The sequence below is a fragment of the Pseudophryne corroboree genome, chromosome 4, assembly GCF_028390025.1.
Source record: "Pseudophryne corroboree isolate aPseCor3 chromosome 4, aPseCor3.hap2, whole genome shotgun sequence".
NCBI lineage: Eukaryota > Metazoa > Chordata > Amphibia > Anura > Myobatrachidae > Pseudophryne > Pseudophryne corroboree.
Genome location: NC_086447.1, coordinates 162,786,931 through 162,807,911, shown reverse-complemented (window position 1 = coordinate 162,807,911; position 20,981 = coordinate 162,786,931). Strand labels below are relative to the sequence as shown.

General features: G+C 45.7%; 1 protein-coding gene across 2 annotated transcripts in view; it reads left to right on the top strand.

Annotated features, from left to right (window-relative positions):
* The first annotated feature begins 10,724 nt into the window (after positions 1-10,724).
* Positions 10,725-20,981, top strand: part of HS6ST1 (heparan sulfate 6-O-sulfotransferase 1) — a 159,948-nt gene continuing 149,691 nt past the window's right edge. The window contains exon 1 of one of the 2 annotated variants that reach the window (XM_063915524.1): positions 10,725-11,594. In XM_063915524.1, coding sequence (XP_063771594.1) covers positions 11,104-11,594 — 491 coding nt within the window. In that variant the 5' untranslated portion in view covers positions 10,725-11,103. The remainder of the gene's footprint in view (positions 11,595-20,981) is intronic. The other variant, XM_063915525.1, reaches the window with a different exon arrangement.

Here is a 20,981-nt window from a genome sequence, read left to right as displayed (position 1 = left end):
CGGGATTCTGGCAGTCAGGATACCGACGCCGGGATCCCGGCCGCCATAATGCCCACTGACATAGAACTTTGTGGTACAGATGTGTCCACATACACCTTTTATATTCTCCTCAATTTGGCACGCCATGCATAGCATGGCTAAACTTTTTCTACGATTAGCGAGTGGATTCATTTTCACATTTTTGTTTGCCGTAATAGAATTTGTATAAAGTAGCATATAAAAGCAGAAAATGAAGAAAAATAACAAAACAGGACTAAATCTTGGAGTATATGGCATGTCAGGAAATTGGAAGGGTGGTCAATCTCGAGGTAAATTTATTCATGTTTATTTTTGTAGACAGATTTTAAACCATGACATATTGCCGCACATGAACGGACACTTTGCCCTCCAGAACACTGGATCCATTACCAGGCATTTCAGAGAGTTAAAACTAAAATTGCTGTCAATGGGCCTAATTCAAACCCAATGTTTTACATACATCTCCAATGTTTCTCTGACGTCCTAGTGGATGCTGGGACTCCGTCAGGACCATGGGGAATAGCGGCTCCGCAGGAGACAGGGCACAAAATTTAAAAATTTGACCACTAGGTGGTGTGTACTGGCTCCTCCCCCTATGACCCTCCTCCAAGCCTCAGTTAGGTTTTTGTGCCCGTCCGAGCAGGGTGCAATCTAGGTGGCTCTCCTAAAGAGCTGCTTAGAAAAAGTTTGTTAGGTTTTTTATTTTCAGTGAGTCCTGCTGGCAACAGGCTCACTGCAACGAGGGACTTAGGGGAGAAGAAGTGAACTCACCTGCGTGCAGGATGGATTTGCTTCTTAGGCTACTGGACACTAGCTCCAGAGGGACGATCACAGGTACAGCCTGGATGGGTCACCGGAGCCGCGCCGCCGACCCCCTTGCAGATGCCGAATAGAGAAGAGGTCCAGAAACCGGCGGCAGAAGACGTCACAGTCTTCATGAGGTAGCGCACAGCACTGCAGCTGTGCGCCATTGCTCTCCGCACACTTCACACCAGCGGTCACTGAGGGTGCAGGGCGCTGGGGGGGGCGCCCTGGGCTGCAATGTAATATACCTATTCTGGCTAAAATATATCACATATAGCCCCTGGGGCTATATGGATGTATTTAACCCCTGCCAGGTTCCAAAAAAACCGGGAGAAGAAGCCCGCCGAAAAGGGGGCGTGGCCTATTCTCCTCAGCACACAGCGCCATTTTCCTGCCCAGCTCCGCTGCGAGGAAGGCTCCCAGGACTCTCCCCTGCACTGCACTACAGAAACAGGGTAAAAACAGAGAGGGGGGACACTTATTGGCGATATTTATAATATTTGAGCTGCTATAAAGGGAACACACTTTTTAAGGTTGTCCCTATATATATTTATAGCGCTTGGGTGTGTGCTGGCAAACTCTCCCTCTGTCTCCCCAAAGGGCTAGTGGGGTCCTGTCTTCTATCAGAGCATTCCCTGTGTGTCTGCTGTGTGTCGGTACGTGTGTGTCGACATGTATGAGGACGATGTTGGCGTGGAGGCGGAGCAATTGCCTGTAATGGTGATGTCACCCCCTAGGGAGTCGACACCAGAATGGATGGCTTTGTTTATGGAATTACGGGATAGTGTCAGCACGCTACAAAAGTCGGTTGACGACATGAGACAGCCGGCAAACCAGTTAGTACCTGTCCAGGCGTCTCAGACACCGTCAGGGGCTGTAAAACGCCCTTTACCTCAGTCGGTCGACACAGACCCAGACACTGACACTGAATCCAGTGTCGACGGTGAAGAAACAAACGTATTTTCCAGTAGGGCCACACGTTATATGATCACGGCAATGAAGGAGGCTTTGCATATCTCTGATACTGCAAGTACCACAAAAAGGGGTATTATGTGGGGTGTGAAAAAACTACCGATAGTTTTTCCTGAATCAGAGGAACTGAATGAAGTATGTGATGAAGCGTGGGTTACCCCAGATAGAAAACTGCTAATTTCAAAGAAGTTATTGGCATTATACCCTTTCCCGCCAGAGGTTAGGGCGCGCTGGGAAACACCTCCTAGGGTGGATAAGGCGCTCACACGCTTATCAAAGCAAGTGGCGTTACCGTCTCCTGATACGGCCGCCCTCAAGGATCCAGCTGATAGGAGGCTGGAGAATACATTAAAAAGTATATACACACATACGGGTGTTATACTGAGACCAGCAATCGCCTCAGCCTGGATGTGCAGTGCTGGCGTGCCTTGGTCGGAGTCACTGTCTGAAAATATTGATACCCTGGATAGGGACAGTATTTTACTGACTATAGAGCAGTTAAAGGATGCATTTCTTTATATGCGAGATGCACAGAGAGATATTTGCACTCTGGCATCAAGAGTAAGTGCGATGTCCATATCTGCCAGAAGAAGTTTATGGACGCGCCAGTGGTCAGGTGATGCGGATTCCAAACGACATATGGAAGTATTGCCGTATAAGGGGGAGGAATTATTTGGGGTCGGTCTATCGGATCTGGTGGCCACGGCAACGGCCGGAAAATCCACCTTTTTACCCCAGGTCACCTCCCAGCAGAAAAAGCCGCAGGCTTTTCAGCCGCAGTCCTTTCGTTCCTATAAGAACAAACGAGCAAACGGACATTCCTATTTGCCCCGAGGCAAAGGAAAGGGTAAGAGACTGCAACAAGCAGCTCCTTCCCAGGAGCAGAAGCCCTCCCCGGCTTCTACAAAGGCGTCAGCATGACGCTGGGACCTTACAAGCAGACTCAGGGGCGGTGGGGGGTCGCCTCAAACATTTCAGCGCACAGTGGGCTCACTCGCAGGTGGACCCCTGGATCCTGCAGGTAGTATCTCAGGGTTACAGGTTGGAATTCGAGAAGTCCCCTCCTCGCCGTTTCCTAAAGTCTGCTTTGCCAACGTCTCCCTCCGACAGGGCGACGGTATTGGAGGCCATTCACAAGCTGTATTCTCAGCAGGTGATAGTCAAGGTACCCCTCCTACAACAGGGACAGGGGTATTACTCCACGCTATTTGTGGTACCGAAGCCGGACGGCTCGGTAAGACCGATTCTAAATCTAAAATCTCTGAACCTGTACATACAAAAATTCAAGTTCAAGATGGAGTCACTCAGAGCAGTGATAGCGAATCTGGAAGAAGGGGATTTTATGGTGTCCTTGGACATCAAGGATGCTTACCTTCATGTTCCAATTTGTCCTTCACACCAAGGGTACCTCAGGTTCGTGGTCCAAAACTGTCATTATCAGTTTCAGACGCTGCCGTTTGGATTGTCCACGGCACCCCGGGTCTTTACCAAGGTAATGGCCGAAATGATGATCCTTCTTCGAAGAGAAGGCGTCTTAATTATCCCTTACTTGGACGATCTCCTGATAAGGGCAAGATCCAGAGAACAGCTGGAGGTCGGAGTAGCACTAACCCAAGTAGTGCTCCAACAACACGGGTGGATTCTGAATTTTCCAAAATCCCAACTGATCCCGACGACACGTCTGTTGTTCCTAGGGATGATTCTGGACACTGTTCAGAAAAAGGTATTTCTTCCGGAGGAGAAAGCCAGGGAGTTATCCGATCTAGTCAGGAACCTCCTAAAACCAGGAAAAGTATCTGTGCATCAATGCACAAGAGTCCTGGGAAAAATGGTAGCTTCTTACGAAGCGATTCCATTCGGCAGATTCCATGCACAAACTTTTCAGTGGGATCTGCTGGACAAATGGTCCGGATCGCATCTGCTGATGCATCAGCGGATAAAATTGTCCACAAGGACAAGAGTGTCTCTGCTATGGTGGTTGCAGAGTGCTCATCTGTTAGAGGGCCGCAGATTCGGCATACAGAACTGGGTCCTAGTGACCACGGATGCCAGCCTGAGAGGCTGGGGAGCGGTCACACAGGGAAGAAACTTCCAGGGCGTGTGGTCAAGCCTGGAGACGTCTCTTCACATAAATATACTGGAGCTAAGAGCAATCTACAATGCTCTAAGCCTGGCAAAACCTCTGCTTCAGGGTCAGCCGGTGTTGATTCAGTCGGACAACATCACGGCAGTCGCCCACGTAAACAGACAGGGCGGCACAAGAAGCAGGAGGGCAATGGCAGAAGCTGCAAGGATTCTCCGCTGGGCAGAAAATCATGTGTTAGCACTGTCAGCTGTGTTCATCCCGGGAGTGGACAACTGGGAAGCAGACTTCCTCAGCAGACACGATCTGCACCCGGGAGAGTGGGGACTTCATCCAGAAGTCTTCCACATGATTGTGGTCCATTGGGAAAGACCAATGGTGGACATGATGGCGTCCCGCCTCAACAAAAAACTGGACAGGTATTGCGCCAGGTCAAGAGACCCTCAGGCAATAGCTGTAGACGCTCTGGTAACACCATGGGTGTACCAGTCAGTGTATGTGTTTCCTCCTCTGCCTCTCATACCAAAAGTACTGAGAATTATACGGCAAAGGGGAGTAAGAACGATACTCGTGGCTCCGGATTGGCCAAGAAGAACTTGGTACCCGGAACTTCAGGAGATGCTCACGGAAGATCCGTGGCCTCTACCTCTAAGACGGGACCTGCTTCAGCAGGGACCGTGTCTATTCCAAGACTTACCGCGGCTGCGTTTGACGGCATGGCGGTTGAACGCCGAATCCTAAGGGAAAAAGGCATTCCGGAAGAGGTCATCCCTACCCTGGTAAAAGCCAGGAAGGAGGTGACTGCACAACATTATCACCGCATTTGGAGAAAATATGTTGCATGGTGTGAGGCCAGGAAGGCCCCGACGGAGGAATTTCAACTGGGTCGATTCCTACATTTCCTGCAAACAGGATTGTCTATGGGCCTCAAATTAGGGTCCATTAAGGTTCAAATTTCGGCCCTGTCGATTTTCTTCCAGAAAGAATTGGCTTCAGTTCCTGAAGTCCAGACTTTTGTAAAAGGAGTACTACATATACAGCCCCCGGTTGTGCCCCCAGTGGCACCGTGGGATCTTAATGTAGTTTTGGATTTTCTCAAATCCCATTGGTTTGAGCCACTCAAATCGGTGGATTTGAAATATCTTACATGGAAAGTAACCATGCTACTGGCCCTGGCTTCAGCCAGGAGAGTGTCAGAATTGGCGGCTTTATCGTATAAAAGCCCATATCTGATTTTCCATTCGGACAGGGCAGAACTGCGGACGCGTCCTCACTTTCTGCCTAAGGTGGTTTCAGCGTTTCACCTGAACCAGCCTATTGTGGTGCCTGCGGCTACTAGCGATTTGGAGGATTCCAAGTTGCTGGACGTTGTCAGAGCATTGAAAATATATATTTCAAGGACGGCTGGAGTCAGAAAATCTGACTCGCTGTTTATACTGTATGCACCCAACAAGCTGGGTGCTCCTGCTTCTAAGCAGACGATTGCTCGTTGGATTTGTAGCACAATTCAACTTGCACATTCTGTGGCAGGCCTGCCACAGCCTAAATCTGTCAAGGCCCATTCCACAAGGAAGGTGGGCTCATCCTGGGCGGCTGCCCGAGGGGTCTCGGCATTACAACTCTGCCGAGCAGCTACGTGGTCAGGGGAGAACACGTTTGTAAAATTCTACAAATTTGATACCCTGGCTAAGGAGGACCTGGAGTTCTCTCATTCGGTGCTGCAGAGTCATCCGCACTCTCCCGCCCGTTTGGGAGCTTTGGTATAATCCCCATGGTCCTGACGGAGTCCCAGCATCCACTAGGACGTCAGAAAAAATAAGATTTTACTTACCGATAAATCTATTTCTCGTAGTCCGTAGTGGATGCTGGGCGCCCATCCCAAGTGCGGATTGTCTGCAATACTTGTACATAGTTATTGTTACAAAAAAATCGGGTTGTTATTGTTGTGAGCCGTCTGTTCAGAGGCTCCTACGTTTGTCATACTGTTAACTGGGTTCAGATCACGAGTTATACGGTGTGATTGGTGTGGCTGGTATGAGTCTTACCCGGGATTCAAAATCCTTCCTTATTGTGTACGCTCGTCCGGGCACAGTATCCTAACTGAGGCTTGGAGGAGGGTCATAGGGGGAGGAGCCAGTACACACCACCTAGTGGTCAAATTTTTTAATTTTGTGCCCTGTCTCCTGCGGAGCCGCTATTCCCCATGGTCCTGACGGAGTCCCAGCATCCACTACGGACTACGAGAAATAGATTTATCGGTAAGTAAAATCTTATTTTTACATACATCTCCAATGTTTGTCGATCTGCGCATGCTCAGGATCTATACTGTGCATGTGCAGATCTGTGTCAGCGATGACGATCACAGTAACCCCCTAAGCCACAGCAGGATTGACATGCAGGGACTGTTTGGGGGTGGGGAAGGGGCGACGATGACCAGCGTTACAGAGAACGAAGCGTGTCCTGGACCTGGCTGCATGAAAACACCATCCATCCTGAGTAACCTGAGGGTTATTCTGATTACCAATGTTCAAACCAGGGACGGATCTAGACTTTTCTTTAGGGGGGGTGGTTTACTGTTTAATCTTGACTCCTCCCTCTACAGTCCCAACTCCTCCCATCTGCAATCCTAACTCCTCCTCTCTCAATTCTGACTGAACTTTTTGAGTGAGACTGAGATAGAGCTTTGTGATTGTTCTATGTACATTTGACTGTGCTATGGGGTAATTGTATTTATTAGCCCTAGTACCCACACACCAGCAAGTGAGGGGCAAATGCTCTGTAACCCTTGCTCCTCTGTGCTGCTGTGGTATAAGCTGCAGCACATCGTTCTGCCTCATGCTCTCCCCGGAGAGCTCTCTTCTGCTCAAAAGTGGGCGTGGTTATGACTGTGTTAGGGGGGGGCGGTTGCCCCCTTCGCTTCCCCCCCCCCCCTCCCTAGATCCGGCCCTGGTTCAAACAGATGATCCAATGCTGCATCTTTGGATGCAGCAGCACGTTATAGAAGGCATCAGGAGGCTTCTATTTACACAACACGCCTTCTGCGGCCATCTCTGAATCATGCACAATGAGTAGCTGTTCAGACCTACCGAAACGCTCCAAACGTCCAAAACATTCCAACCGAGCATGCCTTTAGGAAATGCTGCGATTTAAAAAAAACTGCATGTGGTGCTCTATAAATAAAGGATTATAATAATAATAATAATAATAATAATAATAATAATAATACTTAAAACAATTGTTTCTTTACAGAACTCCTCCACCTGCATGCAGTATACATCATGGTATACTGTACATCACAAATAAGCAATATAGACACAGATATGACACAGGAGTCATTCTACATTTTGTAGAGGAGCAGTATGGGCAGCTTGTACTACTAGAAAGGCTGCATTAGCAAGTCTGCTACTCTGCTTACCATGCCTGCTCCAGCTGCACCTGTGCTCCTGCATACTACAAAAGAAATACAAGGGATAAACAAACAGCTCACATGGGCCCTCATTCCGAGTTGTTCGCTCGCTAGCTGCTTTTAGCAGCATTGCACACCTAGGCCGCCGCCCTCTGGGAGTGTATCTTAGCTTAGCAGAATAGCGAACGAAAGATTAGCAGAACTGCTGCTAAATATTTTCTTGCAGTTTCTGAGTAGCTCCAGACCTACTCCTAGATTGCGCTCAGCTCGGTCCGTTTAGTTCCTGGTTTGACGTCACAAACACGCCCTGCGTTCGGCCAGCTACTCCCCCGTTTCTCCAGACACTCCCGCGTTTTTCCCTGACACGCCTGCGTTTTTTAGCACACTCCCGGAAAACGCTCAGTTACCACCCAGAAACGCCCCTTTCCTTTCAATCATTCACCGATCAGCAGTGCGACTGAAAAGCGCCGCACAAACACCAGCAAATCTACTAAGTTTTGTGTAAAATAACTTAGCGCGTGCGCTCTGCATACCATGCGCATGCGCATTTAGCAACAAATCGCAGCATAGCGAAAATCGGCAACGAGCGAACAACTCGGAATGACCACCATGGGGTCCATCAGCCAGCATGTGTGTGAGTGTGTGAATTACAAATATGGCAGCCACACTGTTCATACAAAATTAGTATTGGCAATATTTAGCCCACATTGAAGCCACCCTACATCAAATGCCTACTGCAGTTATTACCTTAATGGGTGCAGTCAGAGAACTGTCCTCAAATATATTGGTCCATATACTAAGCCTTGAAGAGAGATAATGTGGATGGAGATAAAGTACCAATCAATTAGCTCCTGACATTTTTCAAACATAGCCTGTAACATGGCAGGCAGGAGCTGGTTGGCTGGTATTAGGGCCAGGATGTAATGAAGTCCGAGTTCGGCTGCTGTGCGGTGTGCTGGACAAACTCAGATTTTTCTTTTCAAGGGGCAATCATCTACAAGGCTAAACCATGCCTTGTACATGATTGCCCCTTTAAAAAAAATCAGTGTTCGAACGGCATCCCGCACGGCCCCCAAATTCGGACTTCATTACATCCCGTCCTTTATCTCCATCAACTTTATCTCTCTCCAAGGCTTAGTACATAGAACTCATATTCCCATCCACTGGACAATTGCAACAAATACTTGACCTCTCTACTGCCATAGAGTCAACCCAAGTCTACAAGTCACCACCTACATCTGCACCAATTCCACTTAAGTGCAGCGTGTAGGCAATGGATGCCGTGGCAATGACTCAGCTGGGGTTTGGATGATGAGGGACCTGCCAAAGCGCACTATTTATGCATATTTGATGACCTTTGTTGATGTACATCATTTACGAAAATTTTAAAAAGCTCCCTCAGCCCATCTCAAAACCTGAAGAAACACTCAATGAACCTTGTCTCTCATGTCTCTCATATATTAAAACCGTATTGCAGTTTTCCCAGCGGAAACAGAGGGAACCAGCTTTCAACCCAGTACATGTCAAATGCATGAAAAGATGACCTATTACCTATTACCTATATAACAGTCTGACCTGTTCACCACAGTGTGGGCACCTCGGCCACCCTCATCCCCTTAATCTTCAGTGTGCTCACATACCCCTTAGGCAACTTCTAACCCTATCTAATGCATCTCCTCTGCTGTTGTCAGCTTCCAGGAAAGAGGCAGCTTCTTTTCAAATCCAAGATGGCCGATGGAAAATGACTGCATCCGAATAAAGCAGTTTCACATTGGCCATCTTGGATTGAAAATTAGACTGCCTCATTCTCCCTTATGACCTGTATTGTGATTTTATTGTTTTTCTGTATGTTTATATATTTTTGTTACAACAATGGATCGAGTACTTGCACATTTTGTATGTATCCTGCCAAATATATATATATGCTGAGCGCAGCAAAGCCACTTGCCGCCTCGGTGGCGAGCTCTCTATGGGTGTCGTGGGAATAGTCCCTGTTAGTGGGGATTTGGAGCGGACGGGATATAGGGGTTGGTATCGTACCCGGCCGTCTCCTGACCGCCGTTCACATAACTACAACTACATCCCGTAACTTCACTGTTGTGATTTAGTGTTTTGTTATTTTCTACAGTGTCCGAGATGTCAAACAGAGATGAGACCTTTATCAACAAATGTAACTCCATAATATCACTGGTGCACGGGTACTGCACATACGATTATGAAGTTCAGCGATGGTGGAAAATCTTCCCTCTCCTGACTTAATTAGACTCAAGGGCACTCGGTAGAGGCCTAAGGGACCTTTTCCGTCAGGGGGAGGAGCCACGACACAAGGGGGAGGAGCTACACCAGCGGTACAGTTGGTCTAGTATCCACACCACCAACTATTACCTTTAGTAATTAGGTGGCGAGCGAAGCGGAGCGAAGCGGAGCGAGCCGCCGTGCCCGAAGCGTTGCGAGCTAAGCGAGCCCGCGAGGGTACTTTTCGGGTACCTTGTTCGGCCGCAGCTCCTCCCCCTGGTGACGGGTCTCCTCCCCTAGGTACGTCAGAAGGTCCCTTCTCCCACTCCAATATAGAACCAACCCTGTTGGCATAGGTCTGGCTCCAGGAGGCAGGGTGGTCCATGGGCCCATCTGTAACACTTCACCTCTCTGTTCACTATTTACAGCTGGCTGCATCTGTATAGCAACGCATCTGCAGCAGAACATTGGGCAGTAAGAGAGCGAGGAAACTGCTTCTGCTCAGCAGCAGTCTACTATCTCTCAGTGTCTGATGTTTCGGGTCTGCTGTGATCCTGTACAGACATGATGCAGCGGTAGTGGGCAGAGAGGAGAAATGTTATAGGTGAAGGAGATCTCTGACCCAGGCTTCTGACTGGCCCCTCCAACATGCCCGGGTTGTTGAATAGAAGCAGAAGTTGAAAAAATTCCCCCAAAAAACTTGTGGCGGCCATTTTTGTGCGACCATTGTCATGTTAACCTTTGGAACCTGTCAACCTTTTGTACCTGTCAAATATTGTGGCAGCACCCCTTATAATACAGTCTCCCTACAGTCCTTGGTATGCATTTATATATACTGTAGTTATGTATTCTTTACTGTTTTTTTCACCAGGTAAAATGCCTGAAAACTGATTAAAAAATAGTTCGAATTCCAGAAGTTTTTGTCTGTCTGGATAACTAATACATTACATATGAAAAAAAAGAAAAGTATTTTTGTTGCTACTTTTTTTTAATAATATTTTTTTCTATTGCATAAAATAAAAGATCACTGTCATCAGTGTATTGAAAGATATCTGTCATTCGAACAAAAGCGCCTATGAACTCTAAGTAGAGCTGGCGTTACAGGGTTAAAAATAAACAGCGGAGGAAAAAATAGTGCGGGCGGCTGACGGCAACCACAGTGATCATTGAAAGCCTGAGAGTGTATGCAAATGAGGTGTATAGTAGGAGCAGGCGCTGTGCATGCTGGGCTGTGATCATGGTGGTGTACGGACAGGAAGGAGGCTGGAAAGCAGCCGGGAGCCCCAGATCTCCGTAGATCTACTGGAGGACACCACCGGGGATGGGCGGGTGGTGGTGAGGAGGACTGGGGTCACCTGGGAGCTCCTTTATAAAGACCTGATTGGTTTCCAGCTACGCTACCGCCTGCTACATTGGGCACTTTGGAACGTGGGTGAAGATCACACAGGTTACCCTGATCTCAGCATTCTAGAACGTTGAGCCTCTGGGGGATACGTTATATCTTCCTGAAGAACCCACCAGCCAGGGAAGACCGTTGCCTGGAAACCCTGGGAGATGGTGACATCGGAAGAGTGTCGGAAGGACCATGGTTGAGAGGACCAGCAAATTTTTGCTGATCTTGGCTGGCTCGGTGTTCTTCATGCTGATCCTGTACCAGTATGTGGGACCAGGGATGAATTTGGGATCTCCAAGCAGGTACTACCAAGAGGACCTGGACCTTTTCCCAACCCCAGACCCTCACTATGTCAAGAAGTACTTTTTCCCAGTGAGGGACCTGGACCGATCTCTGACCTTTGATATGAAAGGGGACGATGTTATTGTCTTCCTGCACATCCAGAAGACCGGGGGGACCACTTTTGGGAGGCACTTGGTGCAGAACGTGAGGCTGGAGGTGCCCTGTGACTGCAGACCTGGCCAGAAGAAGTGTACCTGCTACAGACCTAACAGGAAGGAGACTTGGTTATTTTCCCGTTTCTCCACTGGTTGGAGCTGTGGACTTCATGCAGACTGGACAGAGCTTACTAACTGTGTGCCAGGGGTGCTTGATAAGAAGGAGACCTTAATGAAGATGAGAAGGTGGGTGAGAGCAATAGGTTCCCATGGTCAGGTTGGTGAGGTCCAACTATGATCTCTTAATATAGCACAGCTATCTTATTTACTGTACCTGACTTACTCATTTTGCATCATGCTTGGGCAACCTATGGTGAGGTAGCTGTTGTGGAACTACAATCCTCAGCAGATCATGGTCAGCTAGAGGATGTGTAGTTCTGCAACAACTAGAGGATTAAAGGTTGTCTGACTTGGACTCCATCAGCACAAAACAATTAACACCTTTTTCTTTGTAAAACAATTAACACATTTTTTTCTTTGTAAGTGCCAGAATGAGATTATTAAACAGTCCTGATTTTGTAATTATTATGGTTTTGTTAATGACAAGGTTATTTTTTCAACAAGCACCTATGAGAACAATTGTGATACATGCATTGTCTATTGAGGTGAGACAATACAAATATGACCATGGCTGTCTCATACATATTGTTTGCTGGAATGCACAATGTGCACATTCCTTGTGCTGGAAGAATTCTGTTTTGTGTTTCTGTTGCATTTGACCTGTCATCTTCAACGTTTTGGGGGGTTGGGATGAGGGGATAAGGTATTCATGTGGCCCCTTTAGAGGTCACCAGAAAATGACCCTTCCTTCCTTGCCTGCTCCTGGCTTTAAACTTGCTGGGAAATTTCTGTTTGTTTATTCCAAGTGGTTGGATAAAGCTGGTCAATGAATTCGTTGTCTGACTGCTTCACTTACATCATCTTCATTTTTACTCATTACCCTAAACTACTTCTGTCTATAGGTATTGCCTGGGGTGGAAACTTCCATTACTGTGGGACAAAGTGACCTCTACAAAAAAGACATTTAATGATTTATACAGAGCACGCTGCGATAAGTGTGTGTGTGTGTGTGTGTGTGTGTGTGTGTATATAATATATATATATATATATATATATATATATATATATATATATATATATATATATATATATATATAATGTGTGTATGTGTATATATATATATATATATATATATATATATATAGTCTCCTACTGAGAACTTATATAATATGTGTATATGTAGATATATTATATAGATATATAATATCTAAATATATGTGTCATTGTCTCAGTAGGGAACCCAAAAATGTGTGATTTTGGACACTCCACGTGTGTGTGTGTGTTTTCTTTTCTTTTTTTTTAAAGAAGTAGTGGTTGCAGAACTTTAAATGATTTTGGTTAATAGTACATTACATGCTATACATTCTCCTCTAAACACGGTATCAAACATATTATCTGTCCAGCACAATAGAAAATGTAAACCGTGAACTCTTGCCATTTATTCTAATATAAATTCTAGCCAGTAGCTGGTTTGGTGGGAGATTTACTTTACTAATGGTTGTGTTTATTATTCTTTCTTTGATGCATGGGTCAGGAATAGCGTTGGTTCAGTACCAGCTGGTACATCTGCCTGGCAGCTCCTGATAGCGATATAATTTATGGCCATGGATAGTTATGCCAGATAGAACTATGCAGTCAGTGATTAGAACTACAATTGTTGCTGATAATAGAGGAGAAGAGGCTTCATGTGAATCTTGGGAGTCGGCTTTTTAACATGATCTTGGTGCTTCCCTTATGACTGACAAATGCTGTGCGTCTCTGCGGAGAGTGACACAGATATTAGGGTAGGTCAGACGCCCACAGAGCTGGCACCTGTGGTGTGAGTAGTTATTTACAGAGTTCTCATGAGTAGAGATAAGGTAATAAAACCTGTGTGTTGTTATTGTGTACTTGTTGTGGCAATGCCCAATTGTTGTTTGCTTGTAGCTCAAGGTGTGAGGTGCCATTGATTCACTTGTAAATTTTCAGCAATTTAAATGTAAACCTTCCCTAATTAATACCTAACAATAAACAAACAAACCCACCAGCCGCTAAAAGTAAACATGATCAGATTGTTTGCATTCGTTATGTAAAATAGAAAAAAACCCCATCAAATTAGGAATGAACAATCTCTTCACACATTATAACATTGTAAGTCTTTTGCTTGATTACAATACACACGGTACAGAGAATTGCAGTTCAGCTCATTCAGAATAACATTAAAATTTGGTTCAGACATTTTACATGTTTTAATCCAATCTATTTTGACTCGGGGCACTTTTTGCTTTTCTTACAATTCAGGAATAAAAATAAAATTAAAAAATACTGGACCTTTTTAAAATCTGAATTTAAGGAGTTTGACCTGTTTATTAGTTTTTAGGCTCCAAAGAGAATATTGCAGAATTATGACAACACTCTGCATTGATTTAGCTACTGAGACCGATATGCCTCTGGACATCACTGTGATTGCCACAAAGTCCATTCCGAAAGCAGTCCAGTGGTCCTACCCACCGAACGTTGTTTCTCTTTATGGGGCAGTTGTACTAAGCATTGGAGAGTAATTAAGTGGAGATGGATAAACAACCAACCAATCAGCTCCTAACTGACATTTCTGAAACACAACCTGTAACATGACAGATAGGAGCTGATTGGTTTGCACTTTATCTCTCCACTTTATCACTCTTCAAGCCTTAGTACATCTCTCCTATTTACTTTTAAGTCTTTCAATGTGAATGTATACGCATGAGGAGCCGGTTTTCTGTGCAGGACCAAATTTTGCATAGATTCGGTTGTTTGGGGATCAGGGTACAGGATTGCAATGTCTGCATTGAGGATGAGCACCAATAATGCAGCCAAATTTCAGTGGAAATATGAAGTATGGTGATGCCCCAGCAATATACATTTAGATGTCAGCATGGTTGGCGTAGTGGTTAGCATCACAGCACTGTGGTCGTGAGTTAATTTCCAACCAAAGTCCCATGTGTGTGGAGTTTGTATGTTTTCCTTGTGTTTGCTTGGTTTCCTCCCACAATCCAAAAACGTACAGGTAGGTTAATTGGCTTCTGAGTACAAAAAAATGAACCACAGTTTGTGTGTGTGTGCGTCCATGTGATAGGGGGCATAGATTATAAGCTCCATTGGGGCTGGGACTGATGTGAATGATTGAAATGTACCCTGTAGGCTAAAGCACTGCAGAATATGTGTGTGCTACATACATAAATATCTGTTAATAAAGAAATAAGTTATATAGGCTCGCTAGGATAATTACTGTCATTTATATTTAACTGAATGTTTTGTTTCTTTTTATAGAAAAATATGAGAATTAGGGGTAGGATATCTGAGACAATGGGCGGAATTCAATTGCCTGTGATAGAGTACCAGAAGGTAGCGAGCACTTTTGAGCGAATCGTCCGGGCGAAGGGTACGAGTTAGTCTGCTGTTGCTAGCATTTAAATGCCATGGCAACGGCAACTGTCCCCCTTCGCCCACAATTGAATTCCTCCCATTGGGAGGAATCTGGTAGGATCTGAGTATGCAAATGTGCTAAAAATCATAATTTTTGCAAACTCGGCCCCTAACTTGGGTTGTCTATAAAATCCAAAAAATAGAAATCAGACCATGGGGACATACTGTAAGGGCAATCTTCTCCTAAACCACCTTCAATACAACAAATCCACTAAATTGAGATTTATCCCGAAAATATATTTTATTTATTATGTTTGACATTACCCAAGGATTATAGCAGATAAATGAGTGTCGGCATTAACCACACTTATGACCTTTCTCATGATGCACACATTTACTTGTCTGACAGTATGTTCTGTGATATCAATAACGCATACAGCAACGAGCGGGTTCATCTGTGCACAGTACAGCATACACAGGGCTCTGGTGAGACCTTGGTCAGGCTGAGCTGAATGATGGAGGCGAGAGCCGTCCCCAGTGCTGATTCATTAGCTGGGCTGTAATAACAGAATAAGCGGCTCTCCCAGGAGGATGCAGCATAAAACTGCAAGCATGAAATAGCATCTTTCTCTAGAGCTGAATGGCTTCCACAGACGAGATGAGGGAGCTATCCGTGAGCAGCCGATACGTTTGCCAGTCTCTCCATGTAAAATCATTATGAGTAATATAATAATTGGTCTACATACAGATGCTCAACCTATTACCTCTTTATCAGATCCCCCCACTGTGCAGAAAAACAATCTGTTTTGCTGTAATAAACTGTTAGGCCCCTTAACCACTGGTGTGAGTAATAATGCTTTCACTAGTGTGTCTGCTTTAATGCTTGAAAGAGAATTTTACCAGGGATGGGAACAGATCGTGTTTGTTTTAGTCACCCCATACTGTAGTCTGCATTGCACTTCCCCCGATAACTGAGAGAGAGAAGTAAGCTAGACATATAACACTAAGCATATACTAAAAGTTGCAGGAGGGCATAAATTCTAGTCGCATAACAAGGTTCCACAGTGGGCTGGAGTGCTCCACCTTCCATCCGTAACACCCCCCATCCCAGCATTTATAAAGCCACTGTCATTTTTACTTTAAACCTCTGCGTGGATGGAACTGGAGACCGCCCTTGTACTTGTTGCTGCACTTCAGTGTCACTGATAGGCTAGGATCTCAGTAATCTTGTCACTTTGCTCCCTACTTACCTGGGGTAGGCTGCTCTGCTATGTATTTATGAATAATATACTGCAGTGGTTGAAGTGGAATGCTACACTGCGGCATACCATCACTTCTCCTACTGCTACAATTGTAATATCAAATGTCATTCAGTTTCATTTTCCGTACTGACACTAAATTTACAGTCAGTCACTAGGTATATGTATGTGCGTGCAAATTCATGCATACTACAGAGGCTTATCTGACTTTTACGTCTTCATAAAACTCCAGAATTCCTCCTCAAAGACAAAACAATTAACTGACAGCTGTGGATGATGTAAAACAATAGGCACTACACGCTGTTGTATCTCCCGTCAGATAATTTGTTGACCTCACAATCTACATAAAATGTGCGCACAATTTGTAAAAGAATTATCTCTCCTCTAATAAACTCCAGAACCAGTTGGGTGCTGAAGGAGTCTACAAACGTCCCTCTGATTAATTGTTCATATCGCCATCATGAGACTTTAATAAACGACTCCTAGGTTTCGGGGTTTAAAATTAACTACCTTAAAACAGAAGCACTGGCCTTCTTCCCCGAGGGGAAAGGGGGTGTCGGGACTCCTTCTCCTTTCAATGGGCGAAAGGCAGCGGTGCAAGTGGTCGGGTACAGCATACCCTCAAGAATTTAGCCGTGGGTACGCCGTACCCAACGCCGCCGGGCCGCCGCTCCCTCCCTCCCTCCGCTGCTGCTGCTGCTGTGAGGGGATGAGAGCGCAGCGTGCGCCTCTCCTGCCCCTCAGTGTCTATGTTCAATTCGGCGCCGGCCCGTGAGCCAATCTGAGCTCGCGGACCGGAAGCCAAGGCTCCTGATTGGCTGCCGGACCACGAGCTTTGATTGGCTCACGGATCGTGCCAAATTGACGGTAGACACCCGCACTGCCGTCGGAGGCTGAGGGGCAGGAGAGACGCATGCTGCGCTCTACTACCCGGACACAGGACAGCAGCAGCAGGGGAAATGGGAGGGGGGCACTGTGAGGACGTGTACCTGGCACTGGGGGCATATCTGGCTCTGCGGGGACATGTGTATCTGGCGCTGGTGGCATATCTGTATCTGGCACTGGTGGCATATCTGTATCTGGCACTGGGGGCATATCTGGCACTGTGGGGGCATTTCTGCATCTGGCACTGGGGGCATATATGGCACTGGGGGACATGTGTATCTGGCACTGGGGGCATATCTGCAAGTGGGGGCATATCTGTATCTGGCACTGGGGGACATGTGTATCTGGCACTGGGGGACATGTGTATCTGGCACTGGGGGCATATCTGTATCTGGCACTGGGGGCATATCTGTATCTGGCACTGGGGGCATATCTGTATCTGGCACTGTGGGTCAATGTGTATCTATCACTGGGGGCATTTGTGTATCTGGCACTGTGGGGCAATGTATATCTGGCACTGTGGGCAACGTGTATCTGGCACTACTGGGGTCATATGTGTATCTGCCCCCCCCCCCATATGTGTACCACGCCCCCACTTTCATTGGTCACGCCCTATGTGGCATTTGGAAACACCCATTTTTTGGGGGGCGCGCGCACACAGTACCTGTAAGACATTTTTTCCACTGGCAAAAGGTGACAGTTTCACTTACCTAGGCGTAAAGATACTTCAAAACCCATCGTTATTACATGATTGTAATTACACCCCACTCCTGCAAAGAACCCTTCTAGACTTCTCAAAATGGGCTCACCTCCCCCTATATTGGCCGGTTTTTGTATGTTCTTCAAATGCTCCCTGTTTACCCCTCTAAACATATGTTGTCAATTCTAAATAAGGCAAACATCCCAGGATCTCTCTTTAAATTGCAACAGAAACGTGAAATGGGAGGCCTTAACTTACCTTGTTTGCGGTCCTTTGCCATGGCGGCTAACTATAGAGTGGCCTCTGATTGGATTAGTGACACTCAAACGTATTTGAATAGCCACTTGGACCAATCTTTTACCCCTGGTTGGAATTTGGTGTCCTTATTACAGACCCCACCTCAGACCATCCCACCAATATTCAAAGACAACTGTTTATTATATTCTGCCTGTGTTGCCTGGCGTACATTATGCCCCCGCTTAAAGTTATTACGCTATCACGCTATATTTCTACCCCTATGGGGAAACCCCAATTTCCACCCACAACTTACATCAATCATATTTAGGGAATGGCATGCCCACGGTCTTTGGGCCTAATTCTGAGTTGATCGCAGCAGCAAATTTGTTAGCAATTGGGCAAAACCGTGTGCACTGCAGGAGGGGCAGATATAACATGTGCAGAGAGAGTTATAAGCCCTACACACATGCCGATATCACTGCACGATATGATGATCTCGTTCATTAATGAACGAGATAACGTTCATATCGTGCAGTGTGGAGTCACCAGCGATGAACGATGCGCGGCCCCGCGCTCGTTCATCGCAGGTGACATGTCGGCTGTGCATGCAGGCCAATATGGACGAGATCGTCCATATTTGCCTGCACGTCTATGGAGCCGGGAGACGGGGGGAGTGAAGAAACTTCACTCCCCCCGTCACTGCCACCCCGCCGCCGGGTCGGCCGTATCGGCCGCCGGGCACCTCGGCGGCACATCACCTAATGTGTAGGGCCCATTAGATTTGGGTGGGGTGTGTTCAAAGTGAAATCTAAATTGCAGTGTAAAAATAAAGCAGCCAGTATTTACCCTGTACAGAAACAAAATAACCCACCCAAATCTAACTCTCTCTGCACATGTTATATCTGCCCCCCCCCCCCTGCAGTGCACATGGTTTAGCCCAATTGCTAACAACTCAGAATTACCCCCTTTGTTATATATTCCAATTTTTACAACCTGAATCATTTACTCTTTTAACATGCCCGCAACTCCAGGAGAAATTCCCTGTCCTCTCAATACCTCTGTTTCCCTTCCTACAGGCTTGTAGTTATGTACTACCCAAATTGGAAGACAGAGGTATTTTCACTGATCTTGACAGTGCCTTCCGGCATAATGTGGGATACCCACTGATGACATCACAAATTTATGACCGAACCCATCCGCTACTGAAGCTTGATGAAGGGTCGACAGGTTTGTTGAAATGGACACGGGATTTCCCTGATATTACCATGAAATCCCTGCTCTCTGCCTACCAGGTTTTGAGTAAACAACTTGTCTCTATGTCCTACGTAGAGATGAATCAAAAAATCCTACACGGGGCGTATTTTACTCCCAAACTTACATTTTTAATAGGAAAGGCTGACACATCTACTTGTTTTAAGTGTGGATCCCATGACGCCGATATAACGCATTGTCTTTGGTCCTGTCCCCTAGTCTAATATTTGTGGACCGCCCATAAAGGGTATATTACTCACGATTTACACCTGACTTTCACTATCAGTGATGGATGGGCCATCTGGGTGATAACCTCCATCGAATCTAGAACTGGATTGTCCAGTGGTAACCTGAAATTGCTAAATAGATTGTCCGCAACCGCGAAAAAGACGATATTATCCCAATGGATATCCCCTGATCTGGTTTCTATAACTCTTCTATACCCCAGAGTGTTCCACCTCTTCACTGTTGATTGGTCTGATGTTTCCTTACAAAAGGAACGAAAGACGGCTGTCTTCTTTGATATATGGTTGCCTTATATTAAAACACTAGCCCCAGTGACCAAAACACTTTTATGTCAGAGCTTCCAGCTCACCACATGGTATAATGTGATGGTGCTGGATACTGGCCACCAGTAGGATTAGGTTAGGATTTTCTACATCTATAAGCTGTACTGTATTAATATTATGTACTGCGATACTACTTTTTGTATTTCTTGTACTACGTGACATTGTGTGAACTTATTGTACACTTACAATTTCTCCTGTCGATAAAAATGTTTTTCAAAAAAATAAACGACTCCTATAAACGTGGTTTTATCGAAGAGCGTGAACTATGATGTCGCCTTTCTTCCAATACCAGAATGGCTTTGATTACTCTGAAGGCGAGATTCACTTGTTTTATTTGCCCCGATCTCCTGTCTAATGTGACAAGGCGAGGTGTGATTGTTTATGCTGGCGGGCGCGAGTTACTGGGCTCCCATTACTTATTGCATATGTTGCGCCCAAAGCACCAGGTTTAGATGTGTAGGGGGGGAATTAAGTTGTTTAATGGGCGCCAGCCAGGTTTTCATGAACGTATGGCCCACATCCCTAGTCAGTGGGTTTAATCAATAACCTCTGGCACATAGTACAGCAGATTTACCATACTTCCGACTCCCATAATTGTTTAAATATTCAACGTTAAAAAGGACAACGTGAAAGCACTCTCATAATTGCAATGTTTTCCTAGCTCTCAGCATATATTGCATAGTACCACCCACTTGGAGATTATCATAACAGCTTCCAGCCGCCAAAGGCTGAGATTGTATACTTCATGTAAGTCTGTATAAAATACTCATTTATTACGCTCTGATGTATTAATAAATGCTCTTTGATTGAGTTACTACATACATGTACAGTAATCGCTACTTCAAGCAGGAAACTGTAAGCCGTCAGTGTACAATGTGTGATGGTGTTCCTATGAAATATTACCTTGTAATTCATTAATACTTTTCTTTGTGGGACATGCTCTGTTTAGGTGGAATGATGGCTGTTCATTATACAGTGCAATACTACTTAATGTATTTTGTTTCCACTTGTCTGTGTCTAACAATATATGCACCATGTAGAGATGATTTGGATAGCCAATAAGATTCGGTTTTGAGAACCGAGTAAAACCGAGTAAAACCGAATCCGCTCATCTCTAGCACCATGTCAATGTCAAGACTTGTAAGCGTTTAATCTCCAGTAAAACGTTGACACCTTAATGCAAGGATACACCTATGTGTGTTCTGTTGTTTGGTTACAACTTTAATAC